Genomic DNA, 25423 nt, shown 5'->3' with positions numbered 1-25423 from the left:
GACATTACAGAAGACAAGGTCAGAGTGTGGGCAATGTGATTGAGCTGGCAAAGCATGGTGGGGATGAGGTCTTGCAACTCTGAAGCTAAGTCACTGGATATATCCTCCACACACAGATGCTGAAGACTACCCCGATGGTGGCAGTTCAGATAGCAAAGAGGAAGTGAGCCAAGGGACTGAGCCCTCATGGGAACAGGGGAAGTAACAGGGATACAATAAGACAGCCAGGAAGAAGGGTAGAATATGGTCTATGGGAATTTCACTGGGAGGTATGGGATCATACAGTTTTGCAGGATGATGGCAAAGGAATGTTTTGGAAGCAATAGTGACCACAGCTCCTTTGAGCCTAGGAAGTGTAGACAAATGAATAGTCACTCCCCCTGCCCTCTCCAGAATGCACTTTCTTGAGGAAAAATCAGATGTGGGAGGGAGAGTTTATTTTTAATGAACCAGGGGTCCAAAGACGTTGAAAAAAGTTATGCGACAGTCAAATGAGAAAGAAAGAGGGACAAGCCAGAGAGAATGAGAATGACCTTCACTGAGGGGCTTAATATTTCATCTTGAATACAAGCTTTATTTTTCACAAATATCTTTAAGATTTCAAGCCTGGGTCCAACCAGACCGATAGTAGTGATGCAGTAGGATATAGTCAACATTCCTCTTCTCTTGGAATTACCTCAGGAATAACAAGAGATATTGTTTTGTTTGGTTTGGTTGGTTGGTTTTGTTTTATTTTGTTTTTTGTTTGTTATTTTTGTTTTGTTTTGTTTTGTTTTGTTTGAGACAGTCTTTCTCTGTTGCCCAGGCTGGAGTGCAGTTGCGTGATCTTGGCTCACTGCAACCTCCACTCCCGGGTTCACACCATTCTCCTGCCTCAGTCTCCTGAGTAGCTGGGACTACAGGTGCCCACCACCACGCCCGGCTAATTTTTCTTTTTTTTGTATTTTTAGTAGAGACGGGATTTCACCATGTTAGCCAAGATGGTCTCCATCTCCCGACCTTGTGATCCACCCGCCTCAGCCTCCCAAAGTGCTGGGATTACAGGCGTGAGCCAACACTCCCGGCTGAGATACTGTTTAGAGTCCAGGTTTATTCCTTGTTTTGAAGTTAGGTAGTTCAGTAAATAGAACAAGAAAGATTTTTCTCTGTAGATCTCAACAGAACATAAGCCAGTAGGTATTTGCGGATATATTATACCCTGGAAGGAAAGAAAAAATGCTCTGATAACTGGAGTTAAACTCTTGATGTAAACTATTTGCTTGGATCCCTTGATCAACATTTGGTTCTTACTAGAACCAAAAGAATTTACAAAAAATAAAGATGAAGGAAGGTCATCAGAATTGTAAGCATGACCTCTTGACTAATATATATGGCTGCTAAAAAGGGTTATTTTGGGGTTTTCAAATGGACAAAGAAAATACTGGGCTGGGCATAGTGGCTCACATCTGTAATCCCAGCACTATTGGAAGCTGAGGCAGGTGGATTTCTTGACCTCAGGAGTTTAAGAGCAGCCTGGGGAACATGGCAAAACCCCATCTCCACACAAAAAAGTAGCTGAGTGTGGTGGTACATGCCTGTAGTTCCAGCTACTTGGGAGGCTGAGGTGGGAGGATGGCTTTAGCCCAGGAGGCAGAGGTTGCAGTGAGCCAAGATCGTGTCACTGCACTCCATCCTTTGTGACAGAGCGAGACCCTGTCTCAAAAGAAAAGGAAAAGGAAACACTGTAATATGAGGATTTATTTTATAATATTCTCCATCTGGTACCCTTACATGTACCTGTCAGGAGCATAAGCTGGTGCATCTTTTCAGAGAGGCAATTACATTTGTATGCCCTTTAACCCGGTAGCTCTACCACCGGGTATTACCCTAAAGAAATACTCATAGATAAGTACTTGGTTTAGTCATAATTGGTGACAACCTAAATACCCAATAACACAGGATGGTTAGATAAATGGTTCTATCGGCCGGGCGCGGTGGCTCAAGCCTGTAATCCCAGCACTTTGGGAGGCCGAGACGGGTGGATCACGAGGTCAGGAGATCGAGACCATCCTATCCTGGCTAACACGGTGAAACCCCGTCTCTACTAAAAAAATACAAAAAACTAGCCGGGCGACGTGGCGGGCGCCTGTAGTCCCAGCTACTGGGGAGGCTGAGGCAGAAGAATGGCGTAAACCCAGGAGGCGGAGCTTGCAGTGAGCTGAGATCCGGCCACTGCACTCCAGCCTGGGCGGCAGAGCGAGACTCCGTCTCAAAAAAAAAAAAAAAAAAAAAAAAAAAAAAAAAAAAAAAAAAAAAAAGATAAATGGTTCTATTAACATACAATGAGATACTACAGGGCCACTAAAAATATATAGTCATATGAAATATTATATAGCAGGTCAGTTATGATTTATTGTATTAAAATAACATTACACAAATATTTACATGTGATACCAATTTAAACATGAAATGTATAAGCCTAGAAAAAAGACAGGAAAGATATAAATCAAAATATCTGTGATTATCTCTAGATATTTGGATTATGTATGGTTTTGATTCGATTTTTCTTCTTTTTTCAAACTTTTCTAAGAAAAAAGTCCAAAACAAAATATATTGCATCTACAATAAGAAAACTAATAATATGCATTTATCAGTTTCCTGGGTATATTATTTGCAAAAATAATGCTTTAAAAATTCAAGTTTAAATTTTTTTAATCAAAAGGTAAAATGTAAACGAAGACAATATTCCTTATATGTGAAAATATCCTCATTTCAAGGGGAAACTCCCTTTTAAGCAAAAAGGCCTTTAGGGGAGGAGCTTAAAGGACATGGCTCTGCCCATCTAACTTCTGACCCTTTTTTTTTTTTGCTAATAATCACATGGCTATTAGGGGCTGATGTCTTTAAATTCCAAGAATGAGTTAAAGATTATTTCTCTAGTCACATGATTAATAAAGATTTTAGTTAGCACCTATTTCATTTCCTACACTGTATTTAATGTTATGGATGGTGTGAATAATGGGAAAAAAAAACTCAAGGTAATTAGAAATCGATTAAGGAAAAAAAAAACTGGGCCAGGTGCAGTGGCTCACTCCTATAATCCCAGCACTTTGGGAGACTGAGGCTGGCAATAGCTTGAGCTCAGGAGTTCGAGACCAGCCTGGGAAACATGGTGAAACCCTACCTCTACAAAAAATACAAAAATTAGCCAGGCATGGTGTCGCACACCTGTAGTCCAAGCTACTCGGCAGGCTGAGGTGGGAGGCTTGCTTGAGCCCCAAGAGATAGAATCTGCAGTTAGCCAAGATTGCACCGCTGAAATCCAGCATGAGCGATAGAGACTCTGGCTAAAAATAAACAAACAACAACAACAACAACAACAACAACTGTAGCTATTTACTTTAAATACAATAGGCGTAAAATAACTAATAACAACAATTAGCATTCAAGCAGTTCTTTCTCTGAAGCCTTCTTAAATACTGTAAATGCCCAAATACAAGATGAGGTAGTTTCCCAAAACTCTCTGGAAATGAGAGATATTTGTGTATTTTTAAAGACTGACATATTATAGGACATTCTCTAGTTACTTTATTTAAACAACTAAGTGATGCTTGAGGAAGACTCAATAGCCTGAAATGATCTCAGTCAAAGCTTTGGGATGTTTAGAGAGATCACTTGACAGAATTGGTTACAGAGGATGCAAAGAGATTTAATGTAGATGTAGTCATTATTCCTGGGGTAAGGTGCCACAGTGCAAATGTTTAATATCATTGTAAACAAGTATTTTAACATAACTACCTAAGTGAATCTAATGTATATTTATTTAACATCTACTTTATTCTGGGTCTGTATTCAATGCTAATGGCTTCTTTTATCAGCAGGCAAACTGTTCTTCCACCATAATAATGACTAAGAGGACACTTTACCATTTACAAACACTCCCCAAAACATCATCATACTTGACTATACTAGCGCAGTAAAAGAATGAACATGGCCAAAATTTTGAGAAAATAAACCAGTATTTATGCTAATACAGATAAACAGAGAAGCAACCATTGTTTCTCAGCAGCTTGTTCTCTAGGACTAGTTTAATTGGGATAAATAATTTTTAAATTCTTTCTCATGAAACTGTTACTATCAGGGTCAAAAAATCAATTAGCAATAAGTCCTATTTTCTGAAACAACAAGGCTTTGATAAACATGGTAAAGATGATTCCATTTGCTTGTACCATTTGTTTGGCTTTTTCATCAAAGCTACGTAACCCTCTTAGTCTGACATCACACAAAGAAAGACCTAAAGGATTTCACTAGCGCTGCTGCCTGGGCCTCACCGTGTGTCGTCGGCTTCTGATGCTATTTCACTCTCTAGCTCAAATGACTCATTTTAAGCCACAAAAAGTTTGGTCATCTATTGAAGTACAATAAATCCAAAATAAAACTTCATCTTTGATTTACTAATTAAACTGTTCTTTTGACATTATCAACAAAACAGATTTTAATTTTTTTAGAAACTGGGTCTCACTCTATCATCCAGGCTGGAATGCAGTCCTATAATCCTAGCTCACTGCATCCTCGAACTGCTGGGCTCAAGCCATCCTCCCACCTCAGCCTCCTAGTAGCTGAGACTACAGATGCATGTCATCACACCTGGCTCAATGTTTTTATTTTCTGTAGAGATGGGTCTTGCTATGTTGCCCAAGCTGGTCTCAAACTCCTGGCCTCAAGAAATCCCTCTGCCTCAGCCTCCCAAATGCTAGGACTACAGACGTGAGCCACAGTGGCCTGCCTAGGGCAGATTTAAAATGATGCAAAGATCTTAACTATTTTCAACCAAGTTTGAAAGCTTTCTTGTTTGTGACAGAACAACCGGAGAAGAGTTCCTACTTCTAAATTTCTAAAGTCAAAACAATTAGCAGGAAAGCCTCCTTTCACCTGTTTTTCTTTCTAGGCACATTATTTTTCCTTCTTGGTACTTGACACAGTTTAAAAGAGATAATGATAGCTAGATGACGGGAAGGGAAAAAGAGAAAAAGAGGGAGAGACAGAGAAAGAGAGGGTGATGATGATGTGTATATGGATGGACAGAGCTGTACTATTTTGTGTATTATCTATTCATACATATGCACATATCATCCGTCTATGTCTCTTTCGTGTGTGTGTGTGTGTGTTTGTGTGTGTGTGACTTTTACGTCTCTCTTACTAAATTAAAGCTCTCTTAGGGGTTAGGGCAAGCACATTGTAGGTGCTCAATAAATTTCATTGAATGAAAAAAATTTAACACAATTTTTAAAAAAAACCTTGGCAGGTATTCCTTGACTAATTCCTTTTACACTTTCCTTCTGCCTCAAATGTCCCCACTCTCATCCCCCCATTCTCATCTGCCCATATTCTCTCCATTTCTTAAAGCCCAGAACAAATGTCGCTGCCTTCTTGAAACTTTCTGTGATTTTTCCAGCCAAAAGTAAACTCTCCCTTCTCCAAATGACCACCGCACCGATATCTCCTCCCTAAAGCACTAACTGTTTTCTATCTTCTCTGCATCCAGGTGGGGGACCGCTTGAAATGCATATCCATTTTTTTCTTTTTCTTTCAGTTTTAGACATGCAGAGCAGCATGTTGTTCATTTGTTTGTTTGCTTGTTTGTTTTTGAGATGGAGTCTCACTCCGTCGCAAAGGCTGGACTGCAGTGGCGTGAGCTCGGCTCACTGCAACCTCCGTCTCCCTGGTTCAAGCGATTCTCCTGTCTCAGCCTCCCGAGTAGCTGGGACTACAGGTGCACACCACCACCCCCAGCTAAGATATATATATATATTTAGTAGAGACAGGGTTTCACCTTGTTGGTCAGGCTGGTCTCAAACTCCTAACCTCAAGTTATCCACCTGCCTCAGCCTCTTAAAGTGCTGGGATTACAGATGTGAGCCACCGTGCCCGGCCAGCATGTTTTGTTTGTCCTTGATGCTCCTCTCTCCACTCCTCCATCAGTTCATCCATCTGAATGCAGCCTAACAGGATAGTTAAAACATGGGCTCGGAAACCAGACATGCTTCATATAAATCCTGGCTCTACCACTTACTAGCTGCGTGACCTTGGCTATGTTACTTCACCTCTCTGTGCCTCAGTTTCCTCATGGAATACTAATAATAGTGCCCATAGGGTAATTTGATGACTAAATGAATGAATCCATGTAAAGCACTTTAAAATGTCTCTGGAATGTTACAGTAAGTGTTCTATAAATGGATTCTATTATGATGGACTCAATATAATTTACTGAGAATCTACTTTGTACCGGGCTGTCTGCTCAGCTGTCACATCAGTAGGAACTCCATAAATATTTGAGGAATGACTGGTGAGAGCTAACATTGACTCAGCCCTTTATTAAGTCAGTAACAAAAGTCTTTCAGGTCCAAGGTCTCATTTAATCCTCACAACCATTGCAGGGGAGGGACGTCACCCCCTCCACCTTCACCCAGGAGCAGCGTCCCTTCTGTACTGCGTAAGCACATACTTAGCAGGTGAAAAGTCTCCATAGTGTTCACCTCACAAGCCCGCCAACTTCTAGAGATTTTTTTCCATTCCCTCCTGCAGCTCCCTCGACTTCACACGAAGCATCTTTTTTAGCACCTGTTCAGCCTGACTCCAGTCATTAGATACATTCTTATGTGTTTATAATGCATCACTGATTTGTTTCAGGACTAAATCATGGGATCTAAAAATAAAGTGATGTTGAACATATTTCTTTGCATATTAACTTTAAAGAAATGGATTAATCATTTAGTAATAATCAAAATTAAACGATCCACTCAGCATGGAGCAGTTACCAAAAATAATAAAAAGTAAAAACTCTTTAGATTCCCACTTTTCCTTTTTTACTGCTTCTGGATTTGTTAATGTAAGTATATCCTTCGTAATTTTTTCTTTTGAAAAATTAAGAGGTTTGGCAAGCCTATGGTAACCCAATCATGTTTTTCCCTGGGGACATTTCAATGGAAGCAGGATTCATTTATTCTCCAAGTCAAATTCCCATTTTCAAAAATGACATTGCGGAATTGCCATCATCATCCTAAGAGATGGAACAAAGATGATAAACAAAGTGACGCCTGTGTTGGTATAAAAGTTATTTTCTGACATTTCAGCCATTTATCCAACACATATGGTCTGTGTGTCCACTACAGGCTGGGCAGGATGAGGATCTAGAACTGAAGAGGGTGTGGTTCTTTTCCAAAATCAGCTTCCTCAGTAGAATGGGAGGCAAGACTTCCAAATAAACGTGACAGCACAAGACAGAACGCTTTACGAAAAGGAGGGCAAAGGGAGTGGGAAAAAAAAAAAGTCAATTCCTGCTGAAATAAAAATATGATCTGCCTATTTGATAGAACATTTAAAATATTTTCCCCTTCAACGTACATGCACGTATATTCATTTTGACTGCTTGCTTCTTTTCTTTCTTTGGAACCTGACAGTACTCTCCATCACCAGCCCTTGGGTGTTTACCTGTCACCTAGGCTTGGTGACATTGTTTTATTCAATTTTATATTTCCCTATTACTCAGAAAGGGTTATATATGCAAATAAATATACATTCTGGTTGCAACATTAAATAATGAGGCAAACTACAGTTTATAAAATGCAGTTGTTCCATGCCACATTTCATTTTAGGAGAGGGAGGCCTACAGCCAACTGTGAACAATTACCAAATTGTCAGTGGAATTCAATAAATGTTGTTTAAAAAAACTAATTATTTGTTACAATAACCAGCTACTACTGCCACTTTGTATTTGGAGGTTTGTAAACTACTTCCATTTGAAATGTAATTGATTCCATTTTTATCATTTGTTCAAGTTTATGTGGTTATTCTCATCCTAAGAGATGATAACATCTATTTTCAGCAAATTATACATTATAATTCCTCATTCAAAAGCCGTAACAGAAAACAAAATGCTAATTTATGCTGTAAACGAAACTACAGAATCATAATCACTCATTGTTAACATTAGGGACTAAACTGCTACTGGAAATAATAAATTGGAGCAGAATGTGTAGGGGTTGTTGGTTAGATTTTTCTTTTTCTTTGCATCTTTTTTGCTTGCTTTGTTTTGTTATTACACAACCAACACACTTTCTAATACTCTTTCAGGCAAGAGCTTACATGGATGTCTTGTCTTCTTCCACATAGAAGCCAGACGTTCACTGGGCTTTTCACTATTACCTGCAGCTCTCTATTTGAAATCTACAGAAGACGTGCTCACAAAGCAATCAGAACTGCACACTACAGAGGGGAAGCAAACTGGAACTACACACCTGCTTTTCCACATTCCATTAAGTTTCCACATCTACATTTCCCTTTGCATCAACCATCTCCTCCCCTACCCACTTCCCTCCTCCTCTCCACTGCATGTTTCTCCTGTATGAAGACCCCACTGTAACCTCTTCTGGTCAAGGTGAGCCTTCCCCAAGAGCAAGCTTCCCCTCTGTTTCAGCCACTACACCGAATAAATGCATAAATGCACATAAACCCAGTAACTTTTTTTAAAGATGGGGTCAGTAGCTACGATTACAAGCACACGTCATCACACCTGGTTAATTTATTTTTATTGTTCTTTAGAGACGGGGGTCTCCCTGCGTTGCTCAAGCTGGTCCCAAACTCCTGGACTCAAGGAATCCTCCTGCTGCAGCCTCCTGAGTAGCTGGGATTACAGGTGCGAAAAAATCGTGCTCCGGCAAAATCAGTAACTTTCAATAAATACAGTCGATCCTTATTAACACACACAAAAAGGGTGGGGGTGGATCTGGTACCATATTCTAGGCACTGCCTTGTTGAAATAACGATCTTCATGTGAAAATAATGTAATACCACCTAATGGCATTTTCTCCTTTCTTCTTTTATTAAAACATAGAATCCAAAAGAAAGAAACATTTTAATATAATTATTATATCAAAAATGTGAATTTTTCGAAAGGACCTAAAAGTCACACTGCCTTCTAGAGTAAATCACTTTTCTGCTGCCCTTTTATTTAATGCCGTCTGCTGTACACATTTACCTCTTTGCTGGCAAAGTGTGATCATTGATTTCCTATGGTCTCTCTGGAAGGAAGTTCTGCTTCCTTGATGATGAATACAAGGGGTAGGTGACCCCATTCTCATTCCAATGCAAGCCTTGCACTTTTACATTTCCGCTAGGGCCACAGGAACGTGAAAGCAGCGAGAAACTCCTCCCCCTCTTCGTAGAGACTGTCTTGCTGTAACTACTGACATTTAATGTTTTCCCTCCCGTTCCCACAACTGTATTTTGGAAGATCACAAAATAAGGGCTGAACCATTGAGAGGCATTCGTTCTTGATGGACATAAATGTTAGGTGCATGATTCAGTAGAGAAGATACCTGTTATAACATGGCCGTGATGAGACAGGTAAATTTCAGCAGATTAGCTCATGAGAGTGTATCCCTCACTATATATATGATAGGGTTTGGATACATCTGAATGATTATAAAATTATTCTATTCCTGTATCTCACAATTACATTTCTTCTGTCGAATATTTTATTGATATTCATGTACACTTGGAATGAGTACCCCACTAAGCCATAATTATTCTGTTTTAGAAGGCCCTGTCTATCTCTCAGGCTAGATCCACCATTCAAACCAAAAAGAATGGTCAACTCAAACATCTAGTCCAAAAAGCATCAGGTAATTATGGTTGATCCCACCAAAAGAAACAACTTCACCTCGTTCATCAAAAAGAATTCTATCTGGTTATGTATATACATATATATATATATGAAAGTTATATATATATAAAAGAAAGTGGGTAAACTTGGGCAAACAACGGAGATATTCACTATTTCACAAAGCTGGCAAATAAATGACACCACTGCCAAACTTGCCAGAAATGTACATGTGGCCACACAATTTCTTCTGTGTTGTAGCAGAAAGTGAGTACAATGGGGAGAAAAAGAAGAAGCTGGCATAAGTCTGCCTAGTGGAGAGCCCAGCTTTCCCTAACTAGCGCTGAGACCTTAGGCAAGTTACTTAATTCTCTGTGCTTTGTTTGCCTCATCTATAAAATGGGAATCAATAGTAAAAGTACCTACCTCATATGTTGTTATGGAGATTAAAAGAGCCAAATACTTATAAAGTATATGGAACAAGAATTGATAAATGGTAGTTATTGTCGCTGTTCTTTAATTGGCAAGTTTAAGGTTTACATAAATTACAAAGAAAAGCGAACAACACCACTTTGGGAGGCTGAGGCGGGCGAATCACTTGAGGTCAGGAGTTCAAGACCAGACTGGTCACAACATGGTGAAACTCCGTCTCTACCAAAAATACAAAAATTAGCCAGGTGTGGTCGCGTGTGCCTGTTGTCCCAGCTACTCAGGAGGCTGAGACAGGAGAATCGCTTGTACCCAGGAGGTGGAAGTTGCAGTAAGCTAAGATTGCACCACTGCACACCAGCAAAAAAAAATTAAAAAAAAAAACAAAAAAAACAAAAAAAAAAACAGGAGGGAAGGAAGGAAGGGAAGGAAGAGAAAGGAAGGGAGGAGGGAGGAGGGAGGAAGGAGGAGGGAGGGAGGGAGGGAGGAGGGAAGGAAGGAGGGAAAAAAGAGAATAGAGAGGTAGGTCGTGGAGGAAAGAAAGAAAGAAAAAGGTAGAGAAGACAAAAAAAGACAGAAGAAATAAGGAAGAAAGGAATAGAAGTAAGAAAAATACAGAAAGAAAACAGAAAGACCAAAAGAAAAAGAAAGTTATATTTCAAGAAAGAAAGGTTCAATTGCTGTCTTTGGGGGACTTTTCGGTGCTCCCAGCAAACAATGTTTTCAAGCTGATGCATTAAGTAAGCCAGCCTTATTGGAAGACCTGCAACAAACTCCTTTCCTCTCCTATACCCATAGGAGAAACCCAAAGTCAGAAAAATTGGAGTTATGTGAAAACTGGGGTTCTGTGAGTTGGATTTACAGGATTTCTAAAATTTCTTTAAGGTAAGAATGTAGAAATGCACTTAAAACTCTTTTGCAGTTCATACTACATCTTCAGGGAAATAAAAATGTTGAAAAAGTGTAGAAGCCCAGTTGATATTTTTTGAACTTTGAGGTATTGGCTATCTAACAACTTTGTAAATGGAGGACATTTCCAAGTCTTGGCTCATCTCTGGGGATGCCAACATTGTCACCACTTTAAGAATTATGAAATGTGCAGAAAGAAAGAAAAAAAAGAACACTGAATTCTTGATGGTACTTGGACTGAATGGAAAAGAAGTGTTCCTCAGTGGGCTGCTTTCTGCTTTGGCTATCCATATTCATGGAAGTAATGCCAAGCCAAAAAAAAAGGGCAGTCAGCACAAGATTTCGACAACTTACCCACATCCATTAATGACCCTGCACTGAAACTTCTACCTTGCTGGAGAAGATACAGTGAGTATACAGAATTATGGGTACTGACTAATTCAAAACAGTCACTGCCTACTCTGAGAAGACAGTGCTCTTATGAGGATGCCATTTTATATTTCTAGTCTGGAAAATTTGATGAAACGGTGGGGGCAGGGGGCAGAGAAAGAAAAGTTAAAAAAAGCAGGGTCGAGCCTCGTGGTAATGTCTTTTACAGAGCCTCAGATTAAGCTACCCAGTAACCAAAAAGCTGGTCAATCAGGTGAGTAAAGTCAGACGTCTGGCCTCATGGACACCCAAGCGGTCAGCTAATTGGCTCCATTTTTCACTTTCAATTGATTGATTCAATATCATACAGACCTGGCCTGCTTCAATTTGGGCTTACATAGTGACAACTAATAAGGTGACCTGGGTCCAAACTGCAAACAGTCATGACCACTCCACAGTCAGTTTTCTGATGGAGACAGAAAGCCGAAACAACTACAGGAGAGAATCACAGGTTGAAAAGCACAACATCAAAAGATAAAGCTCGGTTTTGGAAGCTTGCACTACTGCCATCCCTAGGCGTGAAACTGTAAATTAAAGAATGGTCTGCTGTCTGCTGCACTGAGCCAAATCAGAGACATTTCACATATACACTTTAATTGGGGGTTTCATTCTAATTGAAGAAATGAATTCCACCTAAGCAGATGCTCCTCCCTGCACACACACACTTGCTATGATACGTTTTGCACATTGGCAAGTGGGTGCAAAATATCTGCAACATGGTCCTCTCAGATATAGGATGGAATTTCCCAGTTTTTAAATGGTAACAGATGTAGTTTCGGCTCTAATACACATTGGGCTCTCTCCAAAAAAATCACCCCTCCCTCCCCAGCTTCAAGAATAAAATGTCATAGAACAAGTGAAAACCTGGTCGGTCATGATTTGTGGTTGGGTTTTTGTTGTTTGTTTGTGTTTCTGTTTTTCAGGAATGAATAAATGCCCTAGTTGTTTCCAATTTTCCAGGTCTATATATCAAGAACCTCCATCTTCATTATTTTTTTTACTTGCTTGTTTATAACGAGAGGTGTCATAATCATGTTTCTTGTGAAAATGAAAGTAATCAAAATGCCTTGTGATTCCAGGAAAAGAGCTTCTTAGGGAGACATGCCTGCCTGCTATTGATGTTGCAAAAAGGCTCCTTTTACATGGTATTAGATGTTGAGAGCACATCATATTGATCTAGAAATAAGAAGCTTGATTTTTTTTTTTAGTACAGTCAACCCTTACCTTCATAAGCACTTTGTAACACTAGGAAAAGGATTTTATTTTTAATTGAGGTAGAGTAAACAAATTATATTTGAAGAACATTGCTATTTTTAGGAAACGCAGGATATGTAAGCATTTTGGCAGCAATCAGGGTAAAATCATGAATAAGTCTCACTCTCACAAATTTGGCCCAGGCCTTCCTACAGCAGCTCTGCCCGAGTCCAAGATGAGATTTAAAGTATCGCCTTTCTTGTATCCTTTTTCTTCTTGGGAACAGTTAAGAGCATGTTTCTCAATCATGTGCCCATGCTCAAATGCTGAAAATGCAAACTGGAGATCAGTAAGGTCCCTTATGCACATGTACTCTTCATCCCCGAAAATGGAGATTGTGGCTGTGCTGGAAACCGCAAATCCTGGTAAGATTCACTGCCCCGGCTGCATTTACCACCAGAGATTAAAGCTTCGGTAGCATCTGACGCACCTTCCCCTAATGATGTACATCTCTCATTTGTTTCTGTACTTTATCTTAAAGTTCATACCGCACCACTGGAAGAAGAAATCAATACTTCAAATAACCCCCCTCTCCCCACCATACAATTTCACTGCACTAAGAGTAGCACAGTACCCAATACCAGCCCGAGACCCAATCATTCTCCATAGAGCAGAGCCAGCTGCTTTATCAGAAATTCTTTCGATTTTCTTAGCAACATGAGTATCCCCTTCTAGAAGAAAGATGTTGCCTCTTGGGGAAACGCTTTTCCACCTCAAGTTAAACTAACTTTACCCGAAGAAGCCGGTAGTATTCCTCTTTTTAAAACGCCCCCCCTCCCCCAAATGGTTCTCTCTTTCCTTTACTCCAAACCTGCCCCCACCCCGTCCCTCTGTCCCACCTCCTCTGGTTTCCAAGGAGTTTGCACGTGATTGCCTGTCTTGTGAAATCCAGACGCAGCCCTTCGCTTTTAAACGCTCTCAAACGACTTGTTTCTATCTCGTTAAAAATGCTGCGAAAACTCCCATCACTGCAAAGCTGTATCACTGCTTCCTTAGACCCAAGTCTCCTGCCTCTCTTCCTTTGGAGGAATACAAAGTGCCTGAGTTTCACAGCCTCGGGGTGCAGGTCGGAGGCACGCGCCTGGAAACTTGTCCTAACGCATCTGACTCCAGGACTGGGGGGCGCGGCACTGCTGAGGACGCCCGAATGCCGGCCGGGCTTATGCCGGGTGTGTGGTTCAAGCCTTTCGTACCCGCCTCAGTCCTCAAAGACGAGCAGGGCTTGGTTTCTGACTCATCGACAGACATACACGCGCGCGCGCACACACACACACACACACACACACACACGCAGGCAGGCACGCGGACGCCCGCTCCTGGTGAGCTGGAGTTTGCGGAGCTGAAGGGGTCGTTGGCTCTCGGCAATCCCCGGCGGGCGCGAGGAAGCGTGGAGATCACCCAGGGCCCGCCAGGCGGGGCGGGATAGCCTGAAGAAAACCACCGGCGCCGGCCACGGGCAGCCGGGCACCCTCTGGGCCGCGATCGTGCTTCTCCAGGCCCCCAACTCCAGCGCCGGCCCGACCACCTCGGCAGCTCCTGCAAGTTTCTGCTCGCAGCGAGGCCTCGTGTCTCGCCGCTGCCTCACCGCGAACCCTCACTCCGCGCGCCTGGGCTGCCCTCCCGCCCCGCCCGAACGGCCGGCGTACTTCCCAGGGGCCGCCCAGACGCCCCCACCCGCGGCGGCGGCCCGATGGTCTGTCCAGAGCTCGCCGCCGCCTCCCGCTGCTGCTGCCGCGGCGGCGGGAGCCTCTCCAAGGCTCCCCGGCAGCCCTAATGTATTATTCACTCGGATGGCCGCGGCGCTTTCTGGAGAGCAAGCCCACGCCGGAGAGAGAGGTCTTCACCTGGCAGCTAGTAGTTTGGCGATTTGTTTCTTGGAAACTTGGGGTGATGCGGGGGCGGCGACGAACATTTTTCGGTTATTTGCTTTCGGGGTTTGGCTTCTCTGCCCGGAGCTCGCAGGAACGCGCTGTGCCCCGGGCCCGAGAGGGAGCGCGCCAGCGCCGGCGAGCGCGGCGGGCAACCCCGCAAGCGGCCAAGGCTGGCTGGCGGGCTCCGGAGGAGAGGCGCCGCGGCGGCCAGGCGAGCCCGGCTGAACGGAGCTCTTTTCCTCGACACCCCCCACCCCTAGCGGGCCAGCTCCCCCCGCGGTGCGCGCTCCGCGGGGCCCGGGAATCCCCGGCGCCCTGGACCGCCCACCGAGTTGCTAATGCCTTTCACCGTTGCTTCTCCACCGCGCCTCTGGCCCCAACTTTCTCCAGCCCAGACACGCGAGCGCGCGCGCACACACACAGACACACACCCGCGTGCACACACATATACGCACACACGTACACACATGCCTCCCCTCCCTCGACCCCAGCTCTACTTCCCCGTGTAGTTTGGAGATGACAGATGCCTGTAGACTTTCACCAAACAAGCGGTGGGGGCAGCAGACTACAACAGTTATTTAATTAAAAGGCATTTTTCCTCTATTTCTCGCTCCAGCTCCCAGAATAGCTTTTTCACCCCTAGACCCTGAGCACATGCCTGTCTCTCCAGGTTACCAGTGGCCCGCTGACACCCATTTCCTTCCACGCCCCCCTTCCGGCGTCTACCCCCAGTTTTCCTGGGCCCCCCGAGTCACACCGACACGCACACCTACAGGCCGGCGGCGTGGAGCGTCTAGGGCACGATGCAGCCGGACTGCATTGCACAGTCATCAAAGTTAAGTGTGTGTGTTTGTGGGGTGCTTGTGCGCCCCGGGGGAGGCGCGGGGTCAGGAGGAGCGGAGCCTCCACTCTGCACCCCACCCCCCCCCACCTCCGCGGGTCAGGGGACGCCTCTACTTGAGATTGCAGCCATTTTAGGGAAAGAGGCGGCTCGGGCCCCGAGGGGAGTGGAGGGGGGACAGCACGTCGCGGGGGGCTCATGGCTCTGCAGCCCCTCGGTGCAACTGGAAGGCGGGTAGGCGCCGGGCGCACAGGGGCGCGGCGCCCGCGGCGACTTGGGGAAGGTTGCGCTCGAGTTCCCTGGTTCTGCCTGGAGTTGTTCGGGGTAACGCGCCGGCTCCTGCCTCTTTCTCGGGTTCCCGCTGGGCTGGGAGGTGGTGGGGGAAGGTGTCAATGGCAGATTGGGCACGGGAGGAACGCGACAGAACCTGGAGACTGGAAAGCTAGCGATGGGGGAAGGGGGGTACCTCCTCACGCCGGTTGGCGCTGACCCAGACAGTGCGACCCACTTGGCCCCCCATCCTCCCCACCCCCTCCCGAGCCTCTGCCTCCCCACCGAGTACCAAGTGAGCGCGCGGCAGGGGGCAAGGGGCGCGACGCCGCCCGGCACCGAGCCACCCCTTACCTGGTTGGAAGGGGTTTCCCAGGAGAAGCCGTAGTTGTAAAAGAAGGAAGAGAAGAGGGTGTCTTCCGACAGCCCGCAGCCCGCCATGCTCTGGATGCAAATAAAATGAGGAAAGAAAAAAAAAGCACACATACACAAAAGCAACCCAAAATTTTAAAAATCAAATTAAACCAATAAGCCAAGAAGAAATTCTCTCGAAAATAAAGAAAAGGAGGGGGAAGGGAATGGCAAAGGGAACGGAAACTCTCGGCGGTGCTCCCTCTCCGGGAGAGGAGGGATGCTCGGGCTGCCGCCGCCGCCGCCGCCGCCGCCGCCGCCGCCGCCGCTGCCGCCTTCTCAAGACGGTACCTAGAGAGGTTCGTCCTGACTTGGGCAGCCGCCGCCGCCGCCTGTGCCGGCTGCGTGTGTGCGCGCGTGTGTGTGCGTGTGCGTGTGTGAGGTGTGTGCGCGCAGAGCGAGAGACCGCAGGGGAAGCGAGAGGGCGAGATAATGAGCTAGCCGGGATGAAGGCGCAGAGGCAGCGCGAGCTGGCGGGCGGGCGTGTGCGCGCGGGGGTGCGTGCGTGTGTGTGTATGTGTGTGGTGTGTGTGTGTGCGCGCGCGAGCGCGAGCGCGCGCGTGTGGCTGGGTGTGCGTCTGTTTGGGGAGCTCACCGGAGAGCCGGGGCCGTCACGTGGGCGCGCTGACTCCGCCGGCTGCCGGGGACAGCCTGTACTACAGCCCCGGCCACTAAATCAGCCCGCTCCGCCAGACCTTTGCAGCCCGCGGCCGGCCCGCCGCCTTCTCCGACCTCCTAGCCATACCCGCCGAGCCGTGCGCGCCCCGGGACGGCAGGGGGCGCGGGTGAGGCCGCGGGCAGGTGGATGGATGGGTGGGGAGTGGGCCGCCCTGAGCCTGGGAAACGGAAAAATGCTCGAGGAAAAACACAGGACCCCCCCGCTGCGTCCCGCACCCTCCTGGCAAGCCTTCCTTACATCCTGTTTGAAGATTTTTTTTTTTTTAATTCCTAAAATTGCTTTTCCATGCAGAGACCCCTCTTCCAGCCACGGGAAAATTATTTTCACATAGTTACTACATCCCGCTTTTCTTTCTTTCGCGATCCCTCCAGCCCCCTGCGCGCGTGTCCACGCAGGCACAGATACACTGGTGCTTGCCTCCTCCCATCCCAAATGCAAACCCACTTCCTTTTGCCGGTTGCTGTAGTTAAGCTAAGTCAATGCTACATCAAACTAGGCTAGGCTGAGAGGACTGGAAAGTGGATTTAGGGGACAATACTGCCCCAGCAGGAAGAAAGGCTCTAGTTTGGCGTTCTGTTGATTTAACAGTTTAAAACGAAAATGGATTTTGTAGCTTCTGCACTAAAACTCAGGCCCCTTGAGTCACAATTATTTAAAGGGAGCTATTCTCTGAAGTCCATTATATGATATAAAAATGTAAACGGATATAATGCCGTCTCTCTCTCTCTCCCCACAAGATGGTATTTTAGAACCAAATCTTTCAGTCTTAATAATTGGATGGCTGAAAGGTTTGTTTTGTTTTTTTCCTGCAAAAAGACATTCTTTGCCTGCTTCCCCTTACTCTTTACACAGATATTTACAGAAAGTAAAATTCAAATAAAAACCAGCATATCTGTGTAAGATGCTCTTAGAAGTATTTGAATCCTTTCAGGAAGACTTAAAACAACCTCTTATAGCCAGTTTATATTGTTTTCTTTCTGAATCCCGTTTCCAAATGCTGCCTATTTTTATTCAAACCAATTGTGTTTTTCAAGAGTTCATACTTCCACTTGTAAAGTTCCCACTGGAGGTCGAAATCCTCTGTGAAATAAACATTTCCACAGCAACGCAGTGATGTCAGAAACACCAGCTAGTGATTTCAGAGGGGAAATAAAACAGGAGCAAAGAATGGCTCTAGAAAGACAGTTCCTTCATCTTTGCGAATAGCATGCCTCCTAATAGAAATTCAGAAAACATACCTGGCTAAATACCTGTTTTCTTTTTCTGAGATTGACTTATTTTTCAAAGGCATGTCAAATGATCTTTAAAAAAAAAATAGGTCACCATCCTCTTTTCTGGATTGGTGAAGAATGGTGTTTCAAATCAGTGGTGCCTAACCACACTGGCCACTATAGATTTTTATAAGGGGGGGAATGTTTTTTCTAAAAATTGATTATGGAGCGAACATTGAGAGATGAAATTTAATGTACTAACTTCAGGCCCAAATAATGCCGACTGACCTGGCTTCAAACTTACAATAGTTTTTTTAAAGTATTAAGCACACAGAAGTTCTATTCAGTTATCGAAATTGGTGCTGATCTCACCAACATTGAATAAAGGGGCTGCTCCATTGTTCGCTGTATTGTTTCCTGTGTCTCCTGGCTAAGAAAAAGAAGGGAGGAATTCTTCATACTGCCCCTAATTCAATCCCCCTGCAGTCCCACCCCTATAAACATTAAATGTAAAGAGACCAGAAAATATAAAATTAGGCCCAATGCCTGGGTTTTCTTAGGCTTCCTGTCTAAATGAGTTTCTTTAGAAAACATTTATACAAAGCATTATAGAAATGTACACTTTGTAAATTGCTTTTCATGTATATGTTAGCCCAAGTTAACATTCTGTTCCTGCCACTCACTGATTCCCAGATTTTAGCTCAGGTTGCACATTCACACCCATGGAAGTTCATTCTGTCTGTGTTATCCCATCCCCTATTTGTTGGATAAATGGATTCATTTCTCATAATTTGGGGAGACTCAGGACTCTTTATCTCCATTTTACAGATGTGGAAAGAGGCTCAGAGATGCTAAATAACCTAACCCAGGTCCCGCAGCTACAAAGCGATAGAAATTGAACCTAAACTTTGTGACCACACCTACCTCTTTCTTCCAGATCTAACTGAGCCTATCACAGTTCTGCTCTTGTGTAATCATTTCAGCCTTTATATACCAGATGGAGTAAGTGATTCCAACCCTTTCCCCACAATTGACGGCAAGTGTACATTTGTGAAATGTCTTCATTTAAAAATTGATTACCTGTGCTCATCCACTGTCCACAAGAGCCCTGTTAGGCAGCAATTATTAGTTTTTTTAATAGACCAGGAAACTGAGGCTTAAGGAAAACCCTTCCCCCAACTCCCCCTCCTTCCTACAGCTAGTAAGTGGAAGACCTGGGTCTTGAACCAAAGACTTCTGGCTCATGCCTCTCTTTCCCTGAACAAACACATAGGAAAACAGATACATGATCCACCTAGCAGGCCCGGTGCTTACAGAGGTATCCAGGGATAAAGAGGCAGGAACAGGTTAAAAAGAACCTCCTCTAGGCACAAACAGGGAAACACTGCATAAAAGTCTCACCTCCAGCCTCGAACATTTGTTTCCCCTCAAGTCTCCAGCTCTTTCTTTTTTAAACAGGAAAGCCCCCAAAGACGGCCACCTGAGTAGTTTTCAGATAAAATGCCTCCTTCCCTGTTTACCCCTCTCCCTGGCAGCTCTGCCACCCCAAAAGAATTCTGCCTTCATTGATAGATTTGCTCACCTGGCATCCCCAAAGTAACATGGAGGTTTGTTTGCTAGTTCCCAGCAACATAAAACAAGCTGCCACCCCACCCCCTACCCTCACCAGGGCCCAGAACAGATGGAGACAGCCCCTTGGGAAGCAGAGGGAGCCGTAAGCTCATTGAGAAAAGATCACTCCAGCCACCTTGCCAACTCCTTGCTGTGCAGTATTCAGAAGTCTGAAGATGGAAACCCAAAACAGAAACCTTTCGATTTCCAGATCCGCTGTAGTTGGTTCTCTCAAGACAAACCAAACTTTCTTCTGCACGTATTCCCCTATCATATTGCCAAGTCACAATTTGTCATGTTGAAAATATGGAATTTGTTGAACTGATATCATCCTATTAGTGAGAAATCCATCTTTATTCATAATTACTTTCCCCCCAAGAAATAAGTTTTGCATTAATCTCGTTTTGTAAATTGGTTAATAGTCCAGATGATGTGGGGTGTTTTCATTGTTTATAAATGAGGTGCATTAACACTCTCGTACCACTAGGGTCTCATTTAGCGAATGACTGCTCGGCTCTGCAGATGCAAGAGGCCAAATTCTTGTAGATGTGAGTAAAAAATGATCATCTTGGCTAAAACTGCAGATGGGAAGCAGATGTAATGTACAGAGGAAGTCGATTTCATTCCATCTTTTTCCTTTATTAAAATAAAGTCTGTTAATTTGTCTTATTTAAAAAAGCATTCTGAATGCAAACACATGAGTTAACGTGAGGCAAAGTGAAAACCAATATCATTCCTGCCTTCAAGAAGTTTACAGTCTCAACAGATGTTTGGTGTATCAGGATTTGGGGTTGCCACTATTCCTTTGAAACTGTTTAAAAGTTTACATCTCATTGAAATCATAATTACCCTGGGGAAAGATTAAAATTAAGAAGTTGTGAGACACAGAAATGTCAGAAGGGCAAAAGGAACGTATAACAGAAGAGGAAGTTATCTTTAAAAACATGGGATGCCAAGACCAGGGAGGAGGATGCAACAGTTAATGCAAAAAGAAACTGAGGCAGGGCCAGGTGCGGTGGCTCATGCCTGTAATCCCAGCACTTCGGGAGGCTGAGGTGGGCGGACCACTTGAGGTCAGGAGTTTGAGACCAGCCTGACCAACATGGCAAAATCCTGTTTCTACTAAAAATACAAAAATTAGCCATGCGTGGTGCACACTTGTAATCCCAGCTACCTGGGATGCTAAGGAGGGAGGATCGCTTAGATCCAGAAGGTGGAGGTGGCAGTGAGCTGAGATCATGCCACTGCACTCCAGCCTGAGTGACAGAGTGAGACTCTGTCTCAAAAAAAAAAAAAAAATCAAGAAAAGAAACTGAAGAAGAAATGAACCTCGAAAGAGCTGCAGCAACAATAATAGCAAATACTTAGTGAATGCTTCTAACGTGCCAGGCATGATATATAGCACATAACAATCTCTTTTGCTTTGTGCTTCCTTGAGAAAAGGATTGGAGTGCAAGTTGTTTATTTGGGAGGTAACCCTAGGAAACACAGGTAAGGAAGTAGGAGAAGTAAGAGAAAGAAGTAGAGGAAACTATAAGGAGCGCATCTGTGGGTAAGAAGAGTTTAGTTCTGCTTGGGATCCTCTGGGAGGCAGTATGGAATGCACAGTCTAGACTGACCCTCCTGGAAGTGTGAGGAGCTGGGGTATTTACTGATCTTCCACCTCCTCAGTGGAAGGCTACTCCCAGGTGTTGGTCACTCCCGGGCACATCCCACCTGTGGCCAGCACAGGAAAAGTGGGGTCTAGCAGCCAGAGCAAGTCCTCGGGCAAAGGGGTGCTGCTGCTGATGGAATCTGGGAAATTCATGGAAATGGCCATGTGTGGAAACGGTCAGGGCTGTGCGGATCTGAGTTGGGACCAACAGCATCTGTGACAAAAACATTAACTCATTTAATTTTACCAAAACCTTATGAAGTGGGAATGATTACATTTCCAGTTTCTCCCAGGAGAACACAGTCTAAGAGAGTGAGGAGTGGCATCTGTTGTTTTTACCCAGCTAGTGTCGGTTCCCTCTTCTGGGAACAGCCCCCTGCTCTTCCTTTGAGAAACATTCCCTTCCCCGTCTCAGTGATCTGACCTCACTCTCTCACTCCAGGGATCTGCAGGGACCCCAGCTGACCGGATGAGAGCTCTGCCTCAGATTTTCACTGGAGCCATAGAGAGGCATGCTCTCTCTGCTGGGAGAGCAAGGCTGGGAGAATGTGTAAGCCTGGCGCTCTTCCAGACCATTTGACTCCCACCGGAATGAACCCAGCTGCTTAAGAATGAAGCCAGCTCAGAAGGAAAGAGAGGCTGAGAGGAAGCACTGCAGATTCCTGACTTAGATCCTTTGAGCAACTGGATCCAGCCCAGCCTGAAGCTAGACACCTCCCTGGACTTTCTCAGTGTGTAAGCCAATAAACTTCTCCTCTTTATAAGCCAGTTTGAGCCTGATTTATAGAAGTTTAAAGCATCTTGGCCAAAATCACATATCTAACAAGTGTAGAGTAATATTCAGATCCATACAACCCTAATTCCATATGCACGAGGATTCTTAACCACCATGCTGTACAGTGGCAAATACCATCTATGGCAGGACAGAGCTCAGAGCCACATCCTTTCATTGCCTGGCCCTCACTGGGAGTCTCTTCCCTTCCAGAAGCAGCTGCCGATTTGTTTAACAGCGTAATTGATCAGGGTGCATGTCAGTTTTGTTTGTTTCTTTCTTTCTTTTTGACTCTTATGGAGGCAAACATCTCAGCTTTATGTGAATTGTTTGTTGCATCGAATCATTAAAAGTCTGCACATGTCTCGATCATTTGGTGAAAGGCTGGAGTGGAGGTGAGAGAAAGTGTAAAAAGAAAACAGGGAATTAAGACCAGGCTTGGTGGCTCATGCTTGTAATCTCAGCACTTTGGAAGGCTTGAGGCAGGCAGATCACTTGAAGTCAGGAGTTTGAGATAAGCCTGGTCAACGTGGTAAAACCCCGTCTCTACTAAAAACACACACACAAAAAAAAAAAAAAAAAAAAAAAAATTAACCAGGCATGGTGGCAGGTGCCTGTAATCCCAGCTACTCAGGAGGTTGAGGCAGGAGAATCGCTTGAACCTGGGAGGTGGAGGTTGCAGTGAGCTGAGATCATGCCACTGCACTCCAACCTGGGTGACAGAGCAAGATTTCATTTAAAAAAAAAAAAAAAAAGAAAGTAAGTAAGAGGAAAAGAAAGGGAAAGGAAAGGAAAAAGAAAAGAAAGGAAAGGAAAGGAAAAGAAAGAAAAGAAAAGAAAAAGAAAATAGGGAATTAAGACCTTCAAGTCTTGCCTCTTTTCTGATGACCCAATCAGGCGATATTTCTGGACAACCTCTGCATTAGTCAGGACTCAGTTGCAAGTGACAAAAACCCAACTTCACTGGCTAAAACAAAACAAAAAAAAATTTAAGAACTTTAATGGTTCTCCTGACCGAGAGCCCAGGAGTAGGGGTGTTTTCAGGCAAGGCTGGTCTATGCAAATCTCAAACAGTGTCAACAACCTGATTTCTTGGCTTTGCTTGCCTTTGGGTTGACTTCATTTTCCATTCCACATGGAGCCTCCAACAGCACCTGGCTCACCTCTTCCTTTGTATCAGTGGTCCTAACAGAAAGAGAGTACACAAATGAGATAGACGTGCATCTCTCTCTCTCTCTCTTTCTCGCTCTCTCTCAACTGTCCAGTCAAAAATCATTAGATCCTAAAACATTGGCTCTGGTTGGGTCATGTTCCCATCTTTACATTAATTACGGTAACCAGTGGGATCCAATGCTTTCTGATTGGCCAGGCTTGAGTCTCATGCCCATCCCTAGCTCTAGAAGTCCATAACACCAAAGCAAATAAACAGACTGAAGAAAACGTGACTTCCCAGAGGAAAACTGGAGCGCAGTCTGTCTATCTGGTACTTTTGGGAGAATGATGGTTGGATGTCAAGCAAGCAAAAATGGCAGTCATTCACATTGCACCTACTATGTGCTCTGCACTGTGGATGACATGATAGAGGGGATGTGACTGTCTTTAAGGAGCACACGCCGTGTTTAGAAAAAAAGTGTCACTACCTGTAGAACAACAAATAAAATAATAATAAATGAAGTTCACTGATAAGCATATCACAGGTTGTTATTTGCAGACAACAGAATACACTTCAGATACTTTAGGCGGAAAGTCAGGTAACTCATATAATTCCCAGGAGGGTTAGAGAATTGGGTTTGGATGCTACAAATAGGAACAAAGCTGCCAGGAAAAAAAGCTGTCTGACAATAGAGACTGGACACCAGAAACTCTACCACCCACGGTCTTGGAAAGACAGGAAGCTTGGTAACCTCATTTGCCAGAACATCTGATCTCCCTGTACTTAGCAGTTGCCATACATTGTGCACTTCTGCCTGTAAGACTGGAGAAGGTGTGTTTGCCTGGAGGCACCTTGGTCACATGGGTGACTGTACCTGCAAAACGTTCTGGGAAATGTTGCTTTTGGCTCTCTGGCCTCTATGAACCAGGGAGTTAGTAGGAGAGTGTTGCAATGGGTACCAAATGAGTTAATTTACAATATCTGCCGTAGAGCAGGTGACAGGAGTTCAGTGGAGAGAAGAAGATACAGGACAAGATCCGATCATCTGTCACATAGGTGGTCTGGCATTTGCTAAGAAATCAGAGGATATAGATGCTGGGGGTAAAATGTCCACAGAAGCCACACCTGATCCATACCTCCAAGTCCTGGATGCCATTTGAAGGCAGATAATGGCAAGTTGTGTTTGTCCATGGGCAGACGATCAGGAGGAAGTCTGGGCTATGTTGTGTGAATCATCTTAACACCTCCCTCCCCTTCAATATCAATATCCAATGTCTCTCCTTAAATGCTTCCACTTCTCTCTACTTCCACTCAGTCGCCTAGGCCGGGCTACCTTTCTCTTCTGTCAGGACCTTATGGTAGATTCCTAACAGGTCTTTTTGCATCCATTGTGGCCCAGCCATTCTTCATCCTGCAAAAAGCATAATGTCTTCAAAGCACAAATCTAATCATAGTCCGCTTCAATGACTTTCATTGCTCTTTGGTTCAAAACCCAAATCCTAAAAATGACTCCTTTCAGTTCCTCTAATCCAGACACCTACCCCCAACCCCAAGTCTCACACAATTTTCCATAATCCCGTGGGGCTTTCTGAGGCGTTACAAGGCCCCTTGTGATCAGATTCCTCCCACGGAACTCTCCAGGCTCATCTCAAGTGACTTTTTTCTTTGTTCCTTCTCAAAGGCCCTCCCAACTCACACAAGGCCTCAGTGTGGCCAACTCACTTAAGCTCTCAGAGAGTCACCTTCTTCCACCTCAGTGTTGCTTTGTCCCTCCTGTTCCCTCTGCCTGGAGAAACTTTCCTACCCTTCCTGCCTGCCTAAGACCTTCTCAAACTCTAGAGTAGAGGCCATCATTTTGGGGAAAGCCTTTTGTCACGGTCCCAGAGGAAAGCCCTTGCATCGCTTCTCCTGGTTTCTGCCACTCCTCTGTTTCATCTCCTACCAGCTGGTCTTATTCACCGCGGTTTTCCTCACCTAGCACAGAACCTACTCAATACAAGTTGACTGAACAAGACCAAATAAACTTGAAAAAGAAGAAGAAGAAAAAAAAAATGCCCCTACACAGAAAGCAGTAATAAAGAAAATGTGTTCTACTACCACCTTAAGACCTCAATTAATGTGCTTTTCTCCTCGTGAATCCTTGCTTCCAAGCAAACAGAATCTTACAGGCCGAATTAAATCATTTATCTTTCTAGTTCTCTGCCTCGGTTCTAACACTAGTGAAAAAAGTCCTGATATTTCATAAGAAACTGGCAAAAGCAAGAGCTACAGCCTGGTACCTTGACTTTA

General features: G+C 44.4%; 1 protein-coding gene across 1 annotated transcript; it reads right to left on the bottom strand.

Annotated features, from left to right (window-relative positions):
- Window positions 1-15171: 15171 nt before the first annotated feature.
- Window positions 15172-18343, bottom strand: LOC115892725. Its single transcript, XM_030914438.1, has 4 exons — window positions 18317-18343; window positions 16750-16890; window positions 15998-16491; window positions 15172-15739 (listed from the first exon to the last, which is right to left on the bottom strand). The coding sequence occupies exons 1-4, from the start codon at window positions 18341-18343 to the stop codon at window positions 15172-15174; spliced, it is 1230 nt and encodes a 409-aa protein (XP_030770298.1).
- Between the last annotated feature and the right edge of the window lie 7080 nt (window positions 18344-25423).

This window comes from Rhinopithecus roxellana, chromosome 2 (assembly GCF_007565055.1).
Source record: "Rhinopithecus roxellana isolate Shanxi Qingling chromosome 2, ASM756505v1, whole genome shotgun sequence".
Lineage (NCBI taxonomy): Eukaryota > Metazoa > Chordata > Mammalia > Primates > Cercopithecidae > Rhinopithecus > Rhinopithecus roxellana.
This window is presented reverse-complemented; position numbering and strand designations above follow the sequence as displayed.

Bases quoted from the DNA above. Each gene is read 5' to 3' on its own strand.
- LOC115892725 (XM_030914438.1), bottom strand. From the start codon at position 18,343: ATGGAGCAGCCCCTTTATTCAATGTTG. The intron at 16,891-18,316 runs GTGAGATCAGCA...TCCGTTTCCCAG, and splicing joins AGCCCCTTTATTCAATGTTG to GCTCAGGGCGGCCCACTCCC. The intron at 16,492-16,749 runs GTCTGGCGGAGC...CATCCCGGCTAG, and splicing joins GCCGGCCGCGGGCTGCAAAG to CTCATTATCTCGCCCTCTCG.